Source organism: Desmodus rotundus, unplaced genomic scaffold (assembly GCF_022682495.2).
Source record: "Desmodus rotundus isolate HL8 unplaced genomic scaffold, HLdesRot8A.1 manual_scaffold_177, whole genome shotgun sequence".
Taxonomy (NCBI): Eukaryota; Metazoa; Chordata; class Mammalia; order Chiroptera; family Phyllostomidae; genus Desmodus; species Desmodus rotundus.
This window is the reverse complement of record NW_026527233.1, coordinates 58,702-71,111: the sequence shown is the minus strand read 5'-3', so window position 1 is coordinate 71,111 and position 12,410 is coordinate 58,702. Positions and strand designations below refer to the sequence as shown.

Genomic DNA, 12,410 nt, shown 5'->3' with positions numbered 1-12,410 from the left:
TTAAAAAACCTGCACTTGACACTGGGAAACAGCCTGGAAGCCGTTTTCCTCACCATCCCTCCTCAACTCGCCAAGCCAAGACGCAGCCAACTGTTCTCAAGCATCTCTGTTGCCTTTACCTGGAATACCCTCCTCCTCTCCCCACTGTCCTTCGCCTGCCCCCAACCTGGGTCCCTCCCCCCGGGAGAACTGCAGGACCAGCCCGCTCCCCGCTGTGGCTTCCAAAGCCGCGTGCTCACACTACAGTCACTGTCAGCTCAGGCTCTAGTTACTCCCTGTCTTGTGCTCATCTCACCCACCTTGTGACGGAGGAATTGCTCTCTGTCCGTTTTACACCTGGAGCCTGGCACGGGGCTAGGCACAGAGCAAGCATTCCAGAAAGCTGAAGCCCCTGAAGACGACAGTCATCTGTTCTTTCCTAAACTCACTGGCAAATGCTAAAAACACCCAAAAAAGACTAGGAGATCTTCGCCAGTGAGTCAAGGTCGGGAGGCCGGATAAGAGGAGCAGGTGCAGATCCCAGAGCAGAACCCAAACCTGTCCCATTCCAGAGCATGATAAAGTTTAATTTTTATTTTTAAAGACCCTTTCTATTTAGCACTGAGACAGAACAGAGAGAGAAAAACACCAAAGTGATAGATGACTCCTGGGAAAATACCAAGTCAAACAAAAATGAGAGTCTTAGGAGAGAACTCTGTGTAGGGGAAGCCTTTCAAATCCCAAGGTCAAAGACATGACGTCTCTAGCAGCCACTCAGCCACCAGCCTGCTGCAGCTCACCATTCTCCCAAGGCCTCGAGGCAGCGCATGCGGCCCAGCATCAGCTCTGGGTCGTCCTTGTTGGTGTCCATTTTCTTATCATAGGCTACAAGGGCATCCTCCCACTCGTGCAGCTTCTCATACCAGGTGGCCTGGATCTCCTGCCCAGTGGGAAAGAAGGAAGACTGTGGTGAGGTGCGGGGAACAAGGAAGGCACGGTTTTTAACCCACACACTCTTCCCTAAGGTGCTGCACTGTGCGGCTGGCACTTCACCCATCAAAGCATGTCTTGGCTTTGAGTGAAAAGGACTTCAGCATGTCTGGAGGTGTGTTTGGTGACAATGGGAGTGTCGGTCCATTGGCACGCCGATGCCACAATCCTGGGATAATCCGAGAGTAGACATCAGGTCACACTCCTCCCCCCATCACTTCCTGCCCAGACACAGAGGTCACTGGATCTACAAGGATGTGAGGACAGGAGAAACCAATTGGGACAGCAGGAAGCCCAAGGAGAGTTCCTGCAAGGATGCCAAGGCCTTGATCTGCAGGAGTGCTGATGGCGGGCCTCGTGGTCGGGATGGCAGCTGCTTGCCTGATGGGGCCAGAAAGGCAGGCCACATCTGCACATTTGCTGGAGGAAAACAACTCAGGCTTAAAAAGCTTTTGATTCTCTTCATGCATCTTTAAACTTCCAGGAAGTAATAATTTAAAATACAATATAATAGTACCACTTAAAATTCTTTGGAAAAACCTTCCCCCCTTCTCGTAGAGTCCCCCATCTAATGTTCCCTCCTGCTCAGTACTGGGCAGCTTTAGCAGTGTCAGGGCCAGAGGTGGATTCCATTACCGGGCAGAGGGCGTGCCACGCTGGAATTCCGTGTCGGCCCCGTGAGGAAGAGGCGCTGCGGTCTAGAAGTTGCAGACTGTGGCTCACTAAATGATCGGGGGACTGTTTTATGTACCTGTCTGCCCTCCACCTGCCCTCTACCTGACTTTGCCTGCTGGGCTTCATCACCAGCTTAGTAAATGACTATTTCTCTACCAGACCAGGGTAGTGGCTCTCCAGGGATTTCTTTAACAGCCATACGATTCTGCAGTGAAATTTGCATGATATAATGCAGGGCCCACATTACTTTCCCCCATTACCCTCCTCTCCTTTCTCAATAAAACTGGTATTTGAGGACCATATGCACTAACAGCAACTCTGTTAAGCTCACTGGAAGGACCTTTTCTTCGTGACCCTCTGTAAGGAGGTCACTCCCATTTCAGGTCGTTCACTTGCACTACCTCCCCTCGCTGGTTTCCGACAGAGCCCGTCCCCTCTGCTGCTCCCGTGCGGACTCTGCCGCCACAGCCTTTCTTCAGGGCCAGTGGGTCGTGGGGTTTCCCAAAACGAGCATTTCTGGCTCCGTGGAAGGTAAGACTCCCTAAACTTCATCTTCCAAGCCTGTTTAGAATAACGCCTCACTAGGAAGAGGAAACTTGGAAAGAGTGACTGCAAATGCAGTGTATAATTAACCACTCTTAAATTAAAAACCCACTCTGGAAAATTCCCATTTTGAACTTCCATACTGGGCTTAAAAGAAAAGAGGGGCTGATGACTAATGTGTGGCACACACAGTACGAACAAGCAGAAAGTGGAGGGAGCGGCATAGGCGGCAGGTCAGGCAGGGGACAGGATATTTTGAATTGCAATAGACTGCAGGAACTATAAGGTTTAAGCAATGAATCACACAAAATTCTAATGAGATTGCTGTTACATAAATTGTGCTGAGAAAGCACAGGCTCTGCCAAGAAAAAGCAAGCCATTGTCAAGTTTAATATGATTCAGCTACCTAAATATAACAGAAAATCCACCACAGGTTTAGCAATCATCCTGAAGCTAATGGCCACCTTCAGAACCTGGAGCCAGAGGCTGGCGCTCTGAGCGCCTGGGTATAAACTACCTGTTAGGAGATCACCTGGACCCCGGATGGTTGTGGAAAGCTGGTTTCAGCCGGCTCTCAGGGCGGAGAGCCCTGAGGCTGTCAGAGGGAAGGCCAGCTCTGCCTAGGCGGCCCCCTCACCCCTGACTTTCTTCCCTGTGCAAACAAGGACTGTGGCATGGATGGATGAGAAGTCGTCCCTTCTGTCTCGTCTGGAGAGATGCTTTCCTAGTCTAGTTACAGGTCTGTGCTCACGAGGCAAACAATTCTCGTAATGGTTCATCCTTGTGTGAGGCGAAAGCCTGGGAAGTAGTCACGAGTCTTCTTCATGCCAACACACCAGACTCTTGATTAAGCCAACCAGGGTAAGTGACCTACACGACTAATGAAAGGTTCCTTATCAAACATATGGGCCCGGAACTTCTTGACCTTCCAGGAAGTCAATGCTAAGTTGATTAAGTTGATGTTTTATATATGGTTAGGAAGTTACCAAAGCACCCCCCAGGACCACAGAGAGTAATGGGAACATTTTAATATTGGTAGGGCAAAGACGGCAGGAGAGAAGCTATGTCGGTAATAATGAAATGGAACAATCACTCAATAGTAGGTATAAATGAAGTGGATTTTTTCTGGAGAATGGCCATGGTTTCACCTGAAGTATGTACTGAGTGTTAGCTGTGGGTCAGTGGCAGTGCCAGCTGCCACAGATGACACAAAGACAGCTCAGGTTGCGGCTAAATACCTGGGCTCTGATGCCAGACTGCCCAAGTTCAAGTCCTGGTTCTGCCATTCATTCCCTCTCTCGGCTCAGGCGGGGTTGTTACCCAGTTGGGGCCATAGCCTCCTCATCCGTACAATGGGGTAACAGCAGCACCTACTCACCAGCCTGTTGGGAGGGCTGAATGGGATGAAGCACGTACACCTCTCAGCAAAGGGCTGGGCACACGCCGCGAGTTTGATGATCGCCAACTATTCCTGTTTACAGACTCTGTCTTTAGGGTCTGTGTTCACTTGGTGGTTGTTTTCCCAAGCAAATTAGATTATTTTATTATTTTTTTAATTAAATTTTTAAAATTTTAATGTTTGTTATATATTTTTTCCATTACCATTTAGTCCCCTTATACTGTCCTCCCCCCCGTGTTCATTTTGAAGAAGTCCACATAGCCATTGTTTCTTTCATCCTTAGGATAAAGGTAAGTCCCATCAGACTGTTACCAGTCAGGGGAGACAACAAAGAAAAGGAAGTAACTTTCTAGCTTGTGGCCAAGTGCTTCCTTAGCTAGGCTGCTGCCTCTTGCTTTTCTAAAGGGAACGAAGTACTCACCAGCTCTCCGAAGTGTTTCATGGCGTATTCTAGCACCCCGGCAGCTGCCTCCGGCTGCTGTAGCTTATTATTAATGCTGGGAAAACAAAAGGAAGAGGTGGTCACAATCAACACTTGGAGCTTGGGAGGCATGGGGCCATTTGTGGGCAGATGGCTCAGCAGCACGTGCAGAGAGAGAATCAATGATCTAGTACCACACAGAAAGCTCAGCCTCAGTGATTTCATCTTGACCCCATACTTCTCGTTTTGAGGGGCACACTTGCTGGGCAGGAAGCCTTGCCTGCTCTGGGGCTGGTTTCCACTCAGATATTGCAGGTCAGGCAGCATGTGTCTGTCTTTTAGAAACTAGCAACCCTGGACCCAGAACTGTCTCTGTTGTACCGCAGAACCAGATGAAGCACCTTTGAACTTTTAACTCTCGCTTCCTTTCCCCAGTTGCCTTCAGTGCCCAGAATAATCAAGGTAAATAAAAATCAGTGGGCTCTGTGGGCCACACAGAAATGGCAGTGAGGCTGGGTCACTCACATCAATGGCTGTGAACCCTGGGGACTATGGCCGTGCAGCCGCCTTCCCTGCTCCTCCGACAGAGTCTGTATCCTTGGAGTTCATTTCAGATGCCTCCTCAGTCCCTTGAGGACCGCCACCGACCTCTGCAGCAGGTGTGGGGGGACCGCTCCCAGCGTTTCCTGCCTGGTGTCCGGAGGAGATGCCTATCACCAACAACACCCTACTCTGCTGATGTCATCGGCGGGTGGCATGTGGCCATTTGGGACTGGAGGTTCATAACTATACTGGGGCAACTAGCAGTAATGCTGGAAGGCCTGGAGTCCGTGCATCAGAGAGACTGAACAGCAACTAACACAACTCTAAACCGAAGCTTCACTTATGGAAGGAGGTCAGGAGGGAGGGCGCAGGCTGGAGAAAGTCAAAAGACAACACGATTATGTCTATTCACAGGCAGGAAGCAAAATGTGACGGATCAACTTGGAAGTCTAGACTGGTTTAACAAGAAGAATCCAGTTTATTGCCCTGAGTACAAACTATTGACTAGAATGAATTTTTAAGTGGTTTTAGGAAATTCCAGGTATTCGGTTCAATGTGGTAATATGGCAAGAGACTGCTGTTATAAATATTATTTTAAAAAATTTGAGTACCATCACATTTCTTCCAGTAAAACCAAGAGGGAACTGCCCAGAAATCTGATGAACTAGAGCAGTTGACATGTGTGAAAGTAATAATCTAATGCCTCACATTTATAAAGCACATTTCAAATAATCTTTCCGATCTGCCACTCCCTTGACCTCACGCGCCCTGGAAGGGACACGCACTTTCAGTCCTGTTTTACTCCAGGAGACTAAGGCAGCGGTTTCCCCCCAAGGCCCACAGTGACTGGGGACAGTCCCCTATGAGCAAAGCAACATGGTGCCTCTTCTCTATTAAGGCGAGGAGGGGCGGGGGCGTGAAGCAGCTTTGGATCTGGAGTCAGAAGACTTGCATTTACATTTCTGGAGGTCCAATTCTGTGACTCAGAAGCTGCATGACCATCACCAATTTTGAGTTTCAAATTGCTCATCTATAAAATGGGGCTAATACTATCTCCTTCACAGGGTTCAGGGATTTAAATGAAGTAATGGATAAGACCCTGCTGCTAAGCAAGTCTTTATAAATGCTTCTTCCTACATCTGTTTTTGCCCAAGAATAGAAGTTGCTAAGAACAGTTACGTGTTTGTGTACAGGAAAAGCATACATCTAAGGCTAACACTTGAGCCAGCACTAGCGAACCCTGAGTTCCCAACTCATCCTGAACAGGGCTGTTCACACCAGGGGTCCCAGCTCTAGGCACCAGGCTCTGTAACTAGAGGCGGAAGTGACAGGATAGCTGTCCCTCTCTTTTCTTTCTAGGATTGGAGAGGCAGCCTCGTGTGGCACCCACTGGGCAGACCCGTTGCTGCTTCTGCGCAGGTCCTGAGCACAGCAGTGAGCCAGAACGCTCTCCATAAGTTTCCTGCTACAGGATTCGGAAATGTTTTAACATCGTGGTTTCCTTTCGGAAGCCCATTAGAGGTTTTCTGAGCTGAGGATGAAAAGCCAAGTCCACAGGGACTAACCCCACTGCACATCCACTGTGAAGCCGTTTTCCACTCCTCCTGGCCCTGAAGCCGGGGTCTTAACCTTGCTGCTCACTCACGTGGGACTGTGTGAACTGTACTGATCATTAGTATTGCTAGGTGTGGATTTGTGATGACCGAGTTTCTTGAACCCAAATAAAGATTTTGGAAGCAAAGATGACAGGGGAAAAAAAGCCACTTTATCTATCATACTATAATCAAATATGTAACATATCATATATAAACATGTATAATTATATATTCTATATACAATTTATAGACCTAATGTGGACTATTGGAACGGCGCTGGTAGGAACATAAAGTGTTTCGATGAGGAAGACAAGGTGTTCCTTGCCTCAACCAAAAGACGTTCACTCTATGAATCAGACATCAAAACCCAGGCGCCCTAACAACTGTGTTCCAAGCTTGTGTTCTAGAACATGTTGTTTTCAAGAACAAATGATAAACATCACCAAAGCTTGCCTCGCCAGGGATTAAGCAACACAAAACCAAAAACCAGCCAAAGCCCCTTCTTGCTCCACTCTCCCAGTCAGAAAGAGCTGTCCAAAAATGGATCAGATCAGGGAGCAGAGACTGGACACCTCCGGGGAGAACAAATTTCACCTTCCCGCTGCTATGGCTGTGACAGGCCTCTAACACAGCCCTACAAATTAAAAAGGAAAACTCATCATATGGCCCCAACTTTAAGAGAAAGCCCAAATAAGTCACCTGCATACTACTTCCCACTTGAGTGTGTGCGGAGGCAGACGAGGAGGCAGACAGAGCCCTGGGGTAAGGAAAGAGAGGGGCTGGGCTCGTGGGAGGGACTACTGACCAGGCCTTTAGCATCTGACGTGAAAATCGGGGTGTGCCTTTCAGACCTATGACAAGCTCTTGGCCAACGATAAGGACCATCACTGACAAGTTACGCTGCTGACTAAATGGACTGAAATACGCCCGGGGAAAATGAGGGCGGTCAGTCTGAGAGTCCTCTTCAAATACTGTTTTTGGTCCCTTATCTGAAGACCTGAATGAAAGAAAGACGGAGACTGTACACACTCTTCCGCTTGCTCAGAGTAGAGATTCCAAGATAACCAGCTGCTATCGCCCATTTAATTTTTCCTCCTCCCGATTTTTATTTTACTTTCCTGTAGCAGTTTCTCCTAAGCTACATTTCTCTATTCCTTCCTTCCGGGGTCTCCAGTCATGCCTGCAGGCTGCTGAAGGATGCAAATACAGATGTGGAGGTTCTAGAAAGGTAAGTGAACACCACTCTTGGTGCTCAAGGAGAGTCTGCCGTCCTGTGTAGGACCTTGACTTGTTTCCCTTCCTCCATGGCTTCTGGCACTCTATCGTGGGAGGCAACCTATTGTAGCAACAGATACCTAAATTTATTGAGAGCCCACTGTACTAAGTGCTTACATGTGCTATCTCAACCCTAGGAAGTAGACGCTATTATTTATATTCCATTTTCATATGAAGAAACCGGCCCAGTAGGTCACAGGCTATTGGATATTATCCTTTCTGTTAAAAATTGTATCATTTGAAAGGACCTTAAATAATAACTAAGAGTACAGTGTAAGCTCACAACGGGAGGGACGTGCCTCAGTTTTCTGCCCTTGGCATCAGCAGGCATGGAGTAAATAACTAAGATGAAGGAAAGAAAGCACTGGGTGGGATGTTCTGATTCGCTCTCTCTCTCTCTAGTTGGCCGTTCAGGAGAAAGGAACCCTATTGCACCTTCCTCTTAACTTCTTCACCGATACTGTGGCTAGCCTCTGCTCTGACCCTAAGCACCCATCCACTATTTTTAAATTTTCTTTCGGAAGCTAACAACACACCTTAAAGCCTCCTAAGACAACACTTGGCCAGGCCGCCGCAGTGGGCTTTCCCGGGGCAGCTTGTTCAAGGCCGCCAGGCTTACAGACAGCCCAGACTGATAAGTGCTATATCAGCCTCCATGGAAACTCAGTAGTTCTAGCTACTAAGTCCTCAGTCTCCTGCCTACTTGGGTGACACAAGCCTGTCCTTTGAAATATTCCCCTTTTAAACTCAGATGTGGTTTTACGAGACTGGAGGGAGAGACTGATGATGTTTGACTCATGGGGAAAAAATCACCTTTGCTCAAAAGCCCCCTTAATGAGGAAGCCTCATTTTATGGGGCAGCTGGGAGTTTTCTACAGCCTGTTCTATAAACGCTCCCTTGTGTGCCCCTCAGTCCTTCCCTGTTAAGAGCTGGAGGCTTGTAAAGGGCAAACTGTCCACGCCCCGGCCCAACAGCACAGGAGCACGAATGACACAAACCAGGCCCCGCTGACGACGGTCCGGTCCAGGCAAACAGACCTGACGACAAACAAGCTCAGCGGGACGGAGGCCTGGGCAGCGATATGCCCACAGCAACAGTGGGCAGAAGTGGCAGGCCGACCAGATTCCCAGCTCCTCTCGCCGTGCACTGAGGCCAGAAGGAAAAGAGGGTTGCGTTGCAAGAACTTCCTAAGCTGCTGGTACCAGTGCTCACTGCTGTCTTAACAGGGCCGAAGGGGTATACGTTTTACCCCAAATTCCAGTGGAAACATCCAGTTGAGATCCTATGTAGTTTGTGAATCTGTAAGGCACATGGAAATGGCCTATCCACATATTAACACCCAGGGCCCACAACAGAACCTGGTGTTTGAAAGACAATGAAGAGGGACAAGAGAACCCAGTGAATTAAGGAATCGAGAGGGAAAGAGGCAATTATACCGACATTTGCACTCTCATTCATTCCCCACCTCGAGGGTTAGTTTTTATTAAAGGAAGCTGAATTTAAGACCTTGGAAGAGAAAATTCTTGGCAATTGAGGAAAGGCTTTCCAGAGTTGAGTAGATAGAATTAACGAACACAGATGAGAAATTGTCTCAGTGCCTTCTATACTAAACAGATCCCACCAAGCATCTTTTCTCCCTACTTTCCAAAAATCTGTTCCCCGAAGCTGGGACAGTGTGTAAGCGGAGGAAGGGACTCCGACTTGAACTTCTCCTTGCCTAGGCAGGTTCCCTGGCGAGAGTGATGGTTGAGAAGCTGGTGCTGGGACTGGGGGCTGTTTAATTCTCTGTGACCTTCCCTTTTGAGTTCTTCCTCAGGGCTTTCCATGGGCCAGTGGTGACCAGCTGCACTAAGGTGAGGCCAACAGGCAGGGTCAGCCCTTAACTGCTCAAGGTCTCCATGCTGACATTCCTACCACCTGAGGAACTCTAGTTTCCTCAAGGGTCTCCTGAGTCATTTCCCCCAGGTTTCTGGACTGGCGTCCAAGCCAAAGTACCTTGGCCTGGTAACCCCTTCCTGAGTGGTTCATTTGGTTATTTATTGACCTCTTCCCCCAGCCGTGGTGCCTTGGTGACCTTCAGCAGTTAAGAGGACACCGATGCAGGGCCACTGAACACAAAGCCCAGGCCTGTCGGAACACAGGCCAGACGGGCGCATCTGCAGTCCTGTCTGGGGAACCACTCAGGCCCTCCCAGTGCCCCCTCAGGCATTTATGAGGACGTTACGCACTTGCTTTCCAATGGCTCTGGGCCTTCTTTCTGCTATTTCCAGGGCAGACCAAAGCCTGCATTTTATGTGGTTCCCTGTCAAGTAAGAATTCTCTGAATTCCCTTGGTGCTAGGCTGGTGACACATGCAACCCAGCTGGCAGGGGACCTCGGCGGTCTGACTGAGAAGCTCCCGTCCAGCCAGGATGAGGCCGAGCTGGACACTGCCTTGGGTCCTCACCACCGTACAGACTGGTGACTGCTTCAGATCATCCCGGCACCAAAACGTAGCTCTGTGCCCAACATCCAGCCAAAACCAGAGCAGCTGGGCTCCTGCACAGAGCCGGGAGGTTTGGGGGTTGGCTGCGCCCTGGTGTCTTTGTCAGGCAGTTCCCCTGGGACTCAAGTAACAGCAGAATGCACTGCAGAGCCCCAACATGTGACCGTCTCCTTTTGAACAGGGTCACTTACAAGCAAAAGGACAGCAATGAAGACAGAAGGCAACATGCGGACATCTGATACAGGACACGGAGAACGGCTGTAGGGGCAACTGAAGTGCAGGCAGGAGGGGAAGGGAAGGGAGGCTGGCAGGCCGCAGCGATGCAGGGGACGAAACGGCACTGCTGCCGCATCCGGCAGGGTCGCACTTTCCTTTCTCACTCCAGGAACTTAGGAAAAGTAACTTTATTCCTGTTCTACACACTGAGAAAGAGAAGGCTGGCCTTGCCACAAGGTTTCAAAGCTAAGACATCCAATGTCCTTGGAGCTCTCGGGGACCTAAGGCACCAAGAGAAGGATGTGGTGCAAGAGAGGAGGCCCGCCTTGGACAACCCAAATAGGCTCCCGCCGTCTCTGTGCACGGTGGCCCGAAGGAGAAGAACTCTGACAGCTGTCTTCGCCCCCTCCCGTGTCTGTCACAATACCTGGAGGACATGCTAAATCAGGATGTGAGAAAGTGGGGGCCTTAACAAGAAAAAAGACAGAATGCTAACAGCTGCCCAGATTAGGGAACGGGGAGACAAAAAATCCTGTCTTTTTAAGACCAGTGAGGCAGGCATACCTTCTCTTTTTTAATTTAAGAAAAATCTGATGGAGGAAGTCCACCACAATATAATCACCTTTCCAAAATACTATTTTTACCACCGCACAGTGTTTTTACATCCTTACTTTGTACATCGTGGTAACCAGAGCATTCTTGTAATTTTGTACTCTGCGTTTTCACAGGACGCAGGCACCTTATACTTTGCCCAGAGCCTGCATGATGACTTTTAAGGGCTGCAAACTAACTGCATCCTGCCGGGATCGCGCATCTACAACCTATGACCAGTCTCGCAGGCGCCCCCTCTCGGCTGGCCGGGAGCAGCACTTGCTAGATGGCCAGGCCACCAGGAGAGCTCCCAGTCAGCACTCTCTTGTGCTCTGTGGCCGTTAGCAGTGTGTCCTGTAGAAGTCTGCACGGTCGGCTCAGGGACTCAGAGTGCCCATCCCGAGGACGAGCATAGCGCTCAACGATACGCTAGGCAAGCCGCCCCATTTTGCACATCACCTCCAGGCACCTCCCGGCTGGATGCGGGGCCTGGGTGCCCCAGCACAACCCTGGCATAAGGCACCGAGAGTGTCAAAGCACACGATCTGTGCTGGCCGGGTTTCCAACCAGGGGGCTGTCAGAGGTGAGCTGTAAAAATGATGAATGGCTGTCACATCTCCAAGGCTCTGGCTGATTTAGGGAGCTATTGGCAGGCACATCACTCCCAGCGTGTCAGCCAGTTAATTACTTCCAACTTTATCTTTCTTGTCAACACTTCCTGACAAATTGGCCATTATCTTTTTATTCTACAACAATGAGCACTGCTCCTTTCCTGGTGACGCCTGGAGGTTTCTCTCCTCCCTGCGCTTCTTCACACCCAGAGCAAGATGAAGAGCTCTGTGAGAGATGAGGAGAAAGAAGCTGCCAGGAAAAGGGGGGTGAAAAGGAACGAAAGGGGAGAGGGATGACAGACTGAATCCCAAGCTGATTTCCAACTACCTGGACTTGAAGCACAGTTGATACTTTGGGTAAAATCCTGATTCCTTGGCTTCTCAGTGTCCAAGAGCTCTGACTTGGTCGATTATGTGGACGGAGTTGGGAAAAAGATGAAATGAGCTGGCATCCAGTGAGCTGGCTGCTCTGAACGCTCCCCACTCAACTCTCCGAGCAGATGTGAGCTGGCCTTTTCCTCTGTTAAGGAGCGAGGCCGCATTGTAGAAACACAGATGCCCATTTTGGGGTGCAAGAAAAAACATGCCTACCCCCTTGGTAAGGAAAAGCTGACAGAGGAGGACCAGGACGCACTATGACCGGATCACCAACACTCCAAGACAATGACATGTCCGCAGAAATCTGGAGAGACCAGTATGGCACCACTGACACACATCACTGTCACTGGGACAGGGGGTCAGGGGGCCGTGGGGCAGAACCGAGCACCCACTGTATTTCAGCAGTTCCAAGACCCACCCTTGTCCCACACTCCAACGTCTCTGCAATCACGACACAGTGCGCAACTCAAGGTTTTAGAGCACTGTGACACAATTTAACCGCCAGCAGTTAGCACCCCCCCCCCCCCCCCCCCCCCCGCAAAGTGGTACATAAAAAGCAGATGCAGCTTCTCCAACTCACCAGGAGTGGTCCCATGAAGCCTCAGGGCATTCCTGAGGATGGGCTAGAAGCAGTGGGAGAGCAGAGGTTTACTGCTGAACTACAGCAAGCCTCTCCCTTTGGAATGATCTGGGGCTGCAAGGAAAGAC

The 12,410-nt window shown here is 49.8% G+C and overlaps 1 protein-coding gene across 2 annotated transcripts in view; it reads right to left on the bottom strand.

Annotated features, from left to right (window-relative positions):
- The window catches only part of MTOR (mechanistic target of rapamycin kinase), a 108,841-nt gene that overhangs the window by 37,853 nt on the left and 58,578 nt on the right, over window positions 1-12,410 (bottom strand). For both annotated transcript variants that reach the window (XM_024554227.3, XM_045190519.2), the window contains exons 29-30: window positions 4,008-4,083; window positions 780-919 (exon numbers count right to left, since the gene is read on the bottom strand). In XM_024554227.3, coding sequence (XP_024409995.2) covers window positions 780-919; window positions 4,008-4,083 — 216 coding nt within the window. The remainder of the gene's footprint in view (window positions 1-779; window positions 920-4,007; window positions 4,084-12,410) is intronic.